The sequence below is a fragment of the Buteo buteo genome, chromosome 24, assembly GCF_964188355.1.
Source record: "Buteo buteo chromosome 24, bButBut1.hap1.1, whole genome shotgun sequence".
In the NCBI taxonomy this organism is placed as follows: Eukaryota; Metazoa; Chordata; class Aves; order Accipitriformes; family Accipitridae; genus Buteo; species Buteo buteo.
The window spans coordinates 21,453,417-21,459,506 of NC_134194.1; the positions used below are offsets into that span (position 1 = coordinate 21,453,417).

Here is a 6,090-nt window from a genome sequence, read left to right on the forward strand (position 1 = left end):
GAAGCAACATCGAAACAGGCCAGCGTACTTCATGACACTTCACTGGTGAGGCATGCACTCCAGAACCTGGGGGGAAGGGAGAGAAGGAAAAGAAAAAGAAAATTCCCGTCTCTAACACCTACCTTGTTGGGTGACACTCCTCTCCCTGAACACTTTACACTAGCAACTAGCGTTACAACGCACTTGGAAAAAAAAACATAGGAAAAGTCTGTATTGCCTTCCCTACTTTCATAATTCCTCCAGTTGGTGAATAAAAATGCAGAAATTACACCACGGGGAGAGAACACCCTGAACACCCAACTGTCACCTTCCATCACAGCTCTCGCAGAAGGGAATCAAATCAGGACGAGGACAGAGTTTGCGACAAGAAACCACAGTTCATACCAGCATGGTCAGCAAAAAGCAACTCTAAGAAGCAGTACATAGTGCCTGCGGGACTGCCACCACCACAGCCTGCATGCCTGGCACGCCTTCAGCAAGCTCGGGTGGAAATGCTGCACACCAGCAAGCCCGAGAGTCCGCAAAGCTGATGTCGTGGCACCTCACATCGCAGTCGGCAGGGACTTCATTCCACGGGACAACAGCCCACACCCACAACAGCAAAGCTCAGCTGCGGACGGCCACCGCTGCGGGGTGCGGCAACACCTTGCTTGCTTGCTTGCTCGCTTCCCCCCCCCCCCCCCCAGCGAGAGCCCGGGGGCTCCGGCAAGGACGCCAAGGTCCCGTGAACACCCTGAAGAAGCACCCGCCAGGCCCCCACCGCCCGCGGGCCCCGGCGGCGGAGCCCGGCTCCCACCAGCGCCTGCCCAGGGCCCGGGCGACAAGGGCCACAAGAAGGGGGAAGGGGCGAGAGGCGACAAAGGGGGGGGCACTGACCGTGTCCACGAGAGCGGGCGCCTCCGGCTGCGTCTCCTTCGCCGCGGGGCCGGGCGGCGGCGGGAAGTTGGGGCTGAAAACCATCAGGTCGCTCTTGCCCGCGCCCTCCGCCACGCACAGGCTCCGGCTCTGGCGCTGCGAGTACGACCAGCTCCCCACTTCGCTGGCGCACACCAGCGTCGCCGGCCCGGGCCCCGACAGCACGGCCGCCCGCGGCGCCCACCGCGACGCCCCGTACAGCACCACCGCCAGCAGGAACAGGCTCGACACCGCGCAGATGGCCACCACCAGCCACACGTTCGTCGCCGTCGCCGCCGCCGCCGCCGCGCCGCCCTCCGCGCCCGCCGCCGGCCGCAGCCCCGCCCCCGACGAGGACGAGCCCGAGCCCGCGGCCGCCAGCGCCGCCTCGGCGCCCTCCACCAGCGACACGCTCAGCGTGGCCGTGGCCGAGCGCGCCGGCTCCCCGTGGTCCCGCACCACGATCACCAGCCTCTGCCGCGGGCCGTCCGCCTCCTCCAGCGCCCGCGCCGTGCTCACCTCGCCGCTGTACAGCCCCACGCGGAACGGGCCCTTCCCCCGCGGCTCCCACAGCTCGTAGCGCAGCCACGCGTTGTAGCCCGAGTCCGCGTCCACCGCGCGGATCTTCGCCACCACCTGCCCCGCCGGCGCCCCCCACGCCGCCCACGCCCACAGCGCCCCCGAGCCCGAGCTCGAGCCCGGCCCCGACGAGCCCGCCGCCCCGCCACCCGGCCCGCCCCCGGCAGGAGCAGGCGGGAGCAGCGCCGGCGCGTTGTCGTTCTCGTCCACCACGAAGAGCTGCACCGTGGCGTTGCCGCACAGCGGCGGCTCCCCCGCGTCCACCGCCCGCACCTCGAACTGCAGCACCTGCACCTCCTCGTAGTCCAACGGCTGCAGCGCCCACAGCCGCCCGCTCTCCGCGTCCACCGACACGTAGCTCGACGCCGCCCGCCACCCCCCGCCTGCCACCGCGCCCCCGCCGACGCCCTCCGCCACCGAGTAGCTCACGCGCCCGTTGCCCGCCTCGTCCGGGTCCCGCGCCCACAGCCGCGCCAGCTCCGCGCCCGCCGCGTTGTTCTCCCGCGCCAGCACCGTGTACACGGCCTGCGCGAACGCCGGCGCGTTGTCGTTCACGTCCGACACCGGCACCCGCACCCCGCGGCTGGCGCGCAGCGCCGGCGCCCCGCCGTCCTCCGCCCGCACCTCCACCTCGTACTCCGACACCCGCTCCCGGTCCAGCGCCTCCCGCAGCACCAGCGAGTACGAGCCCGCGAACGTCGCCACCAGCCCGAACGGCGCCGCCGGCCACACCGCGCAGCGCACCCGACCGTTCGCCCCCGAGTCCCGGTCCGACACGCTCAGCAGCGCCACCACCGTCCCCACCGCCGCGTCCTCCGGCACCGGCACCGACAGCGACGTCACCCACACCTCCGGCGCGTTGTCGTTCACGTCCAGCACTTCCACCACCACCTTGCAGTGGCCCGACAGCGGGGGCGTCCCCTTATCTGTCGCTTCGATTTGTATCTCGTATGAAGGGACGTCTTCGAAGTCCAGGGCGCCCGTGAGACGGATCTCCCCCGTCTTCGCATCTAAAATGAAAAGGTTTAATCCATTTGAGGGAAAAGTATTGCTCGCAGTGAACGTCACTGCGCTATTGCTTCCCACGTCCGGATCCGTGGCATTCACCCGCACAACTAGCGTTCCATCTGCAGCGCTCTCCGGCAGCTGCACTTTATACACCGACTGGTTGAACTGGGGCGCGTTGTCGTTGGCGTCCAGCACCGAGATCACCAGCTCCGTCGTGCCCGTCAGCGACGGACGGCCCCCGTCACTCGCCGACAACACCAAACGGTGCTCAGGCATCGTCTCGCGGTCCAGCGGTTTCCTGAGCACCAGAAACAAGGATTCTCGGTATTCTTCACTGCGCTGTAAATCCAGAGAGAAGTGCTCGCTGGGGCTGAGGGTATAGGAGAGCTGCGCGTTGGCTCCGACATCTGCATCCGACGCGCCCTCCAGCGGGAACCGAGACCCTGGGGGGGAGTTCTCCGGTAAACTGAGGTTTTTCCGGGCGGCGGGGAAGAGCGGCGCGTTGTCGTTGATGTCGGTCACCTCCAGCTCCACGTGGAAGACGCGCAGCGGCCGCTCCACCAGCACCTCCAGGCGCAGGGCGCACGGCGCGCTCTTCCCGCACAGCTCCTCCCGGTCCAGCCGCGAGCTCACCACCAGCGCCCCGCTCGCCCCGCTCACCTCCACGCTCGCCCGCCGGCCCTGCGCCACCAGACGCAGCCGACGCGCCTCCGGCTCGCCCGCCTCCAGGCCCAGGTCCTGCGCCAGCCGGCCCACCACCGTCCCGGCCTTGGCTTCCTCCGGCACCGAGTAGCGCACCTGCCCGCCGCCCAGCGCCCAGGCCGCCTGCAGCACCAGCACCCGCACCACGGGCCCCCAGCACACGCCCATCGCCGCCGCCGCCCGCACGGGCCCCGCACGGCTCCCCGCCGCCGCCCGGACGCACCGGCTCTCCTGCCCGCCCCGCGCCGCCCCCCGCGCTCACAGCCGGGCTCTCCGCCGCACCGGGGCGGAGCCGCCTCCCCGCTCCGACCCCGTTCCTGAGCCTGCAGCGACACCGTGTGCTGCTCCGACGCCTCGCACGCTCCCCACCATCGCCAGCCCGCCGCCTCTCGCCTCGCTTCCTTCCGTGCTCCTCCTGCTTTGCCCCCTTCCTTCCTTTTTCCCCTCCTCCTCGCGTCTTTGCTCTTGCCCTCGTCCTTTCTTCTTTCCTCCTTCAGTTATCTCTTCTTATGTGTTTATCGCCTTCTTCCTTCCTTTCCTGACATTTTCCTTCTCTTTTATTCTTTCTCTTTCGTCTTCTCTTTCCAACTCCTTTCTGCTTTCTTCTCTTTCCAACTTCGAGGTCCTCTTTCTGCACTTCCTTCATTTTATCATTCTTGCCCTGACGTGCCCAAGTCTTTACTCCCCTTTCCCTTCTCCTTCCATCCTTCGCTCTTCTTTACCGCCGCTGGCAGCTCGCCAGCCGCCTCCGGCGCCGCGGCGGAGACCGTCAAAGACGGAGCCAGCAGCGCTAATTACGGGCCAGCAGCGCCGGAGCGCGGTACTCTAACCACGGCGGAGGCTGTTAGGGACCAACTCTCTTCAGCGTCTACAGGTGACGTCGTGCTCGTCATCTCCTCTATCGTCTCTTCTTTCCTTCCTTTCTTCCTCTTTGCTTTCTTTTTACTTCCACCAATTCCTTCCTTGTCTTCTTCCTTCCCTTCTGCCATTTTCTCTTTCCTTTTCTCCCTTTTTTCCGTTACCCTTTCTTCTCCTGATTCTTCTTCCTTCTGCCTTTCCTTAGCTCTGTCCCTAGCTCTTCCCTTTTTCCCTGCCCTGCCTCATCTTTGCCTCCTAATCCTTTCTGTTTATACACAAACAGCCGAGCCATTGTATCTTCCTTTCTTTTTCTCCTTCAACAAAATAATTTCTAAATGGCTACAACACACTCACAATGAAGCATGGACACCCCTTCAGGCAAGACCTCTCCTTCCTCTTCCTCACCACTTTTCAACAAGCCTTACACAGCACCCTGAGTACTCAGGGTGCTGAGGACTTCCACCTCATTCATCGTGTCGATACAACGTTGGTGCATGCTGGTAATCTCCACTATCGTCTCTTCCTTCTTTCTTGTTTCTTCTTTCTTTCATTCTTTCTCGGTTTCTTTCTTGCTTGCTTGCTTCTTACTTGCATAGATTACTTCCTGTCCTTCTTCCTTTTCCTCTTCCTTCCCGTCTCATCTCCCTTTTAGTTTTTTTTTTGTCCTGCCCTATCCTTGCCTCCCATTCTTTTCTACTTCCATCCTTGCATCTTCTGTTTCGTTTTTCCGTTACCAAGAAGTTTTAAAAATGTCTACACTACACTCACCATGAAGCACAGACGTGCCCTTTGGCAAGAGCTCTCATTCACCATCCCTATCACCTTCTATCCTTCCATATAGTAAACAACCGTCCTGTTTTCCTCCAGTCTATGAATCTGCACCTGCCCTTATCTTCCTGAAGAAGAACACACCCTTCGGCATACCAGCCATCTCAAGGACCCAGCAAATCACAGAGTGAGGCAATCAAATGGCAAAGAACATCTCTGCCTCATCTGTTATGGGTTTGTGTGGCATGGGGGGTTTTGCTAGCGGGGGAGGGGTCGCAGGGGTGGCTCCTGTGAGAAGCTGCTAGAAGCTCCCCTGGCTCCAAGCCGGACCCTCCTCTGGCCCAGGCCGACCCAATCAGTGACAGTGGTAGCACCTCTGGGAGAAGGTATTAAAGAAGGGGAACCTGCAGTGAGTGGGGGTATTGGAATGTGAGAGGAACACCTCTGTGGATACCGAGGTCAGTGAAGGAGGGGGAGGAGGGGCGCCTGACAAGGTTGATGCCCCTGCAGCCCGTGGTGAGACGGCAGGCTGTCCCCCTGCAGCCCGTGGAGGTGAGCAGGAGAGCACATGCCCCTGAAGATGGCCGTCACTCCATCCAAAAGCCGACACTGGAGCAGTGCGTGGCTGAAGATCGGCCCGCGGAAAGGACCCACGCCAGGGAAGTTTGTGAGGAACTGCAGCCCGCGGAACTCACGTTGGAGAAGTTCGTGAAGGACTGTCTCCCGTGGGAGGGACCCCACGGTGGAGCAGGGGAAGAGTGAGGGGTCCTCCCCCGTGAGCAGGAAGGAGTGGCAGAGACAAGGTGTGGCAACCTGACCCCAACACCCATCCCCTGTTCCCCTGCGCCGCCAGAGGGAGGGGATAGAGAGAAACGGGAGTGGGGTTGAGCCGGGAAGGAGGGAGGGCTGGGGGGAAGGTGATCTAAGATTTCGTTTTACTTCCTAATATCCTTGTTTTGATTTGACTTGTAGTCAATTAAGTTGATTTTGTTTCTTCCCAAAACTGAGCCTACATTTTACCCGTGACCGTAAGGGGTGAGTGATCCCTCACTGTCCTTCTCTCGACCCATGAGACTGCCTTTATATTTTCTCCTCAACCCACAGTAGCTGGGGGGGGGGGGGGGGGGGCCGTGAGGAGCGGCTGCATGGTGCTTTGTTACCGGCTGGGCTGAAACCACGACACTCATCAGAACACAATCCACCACTCTCTGAAACACAAGCCCCAGATACAGGGATGTCTCATTAAAAAAAGGCTCCACAGAGCCCAAACAATACAGACAA

At 62.2% G+C, this 6,090-nt stretch overlaps 1 protein-coding gene across 1 annotated transcript; it reads right to left on the reverse strand.

The window, feature by feature from the left end:
* Window positions 1–606: 606 nt before the first annotated feature.
* LOC142044550 (protocadherin alpha-2-like) lies at window positions 607–3,626 on the reverse strand. The gene has a single exon (XM_075057139.1). The coding sequence runs from the start codon at window positions 3,349–3,351 to the stop codon at window positions 607–609; it is 2,745 nt and encodes a 914-aa protein (XP_074913240.1). The 5' UTR covers window positions 3,352–3,626.
* Window positions 3,627–6,090: the final 2,464 nt, after the last annotated feature.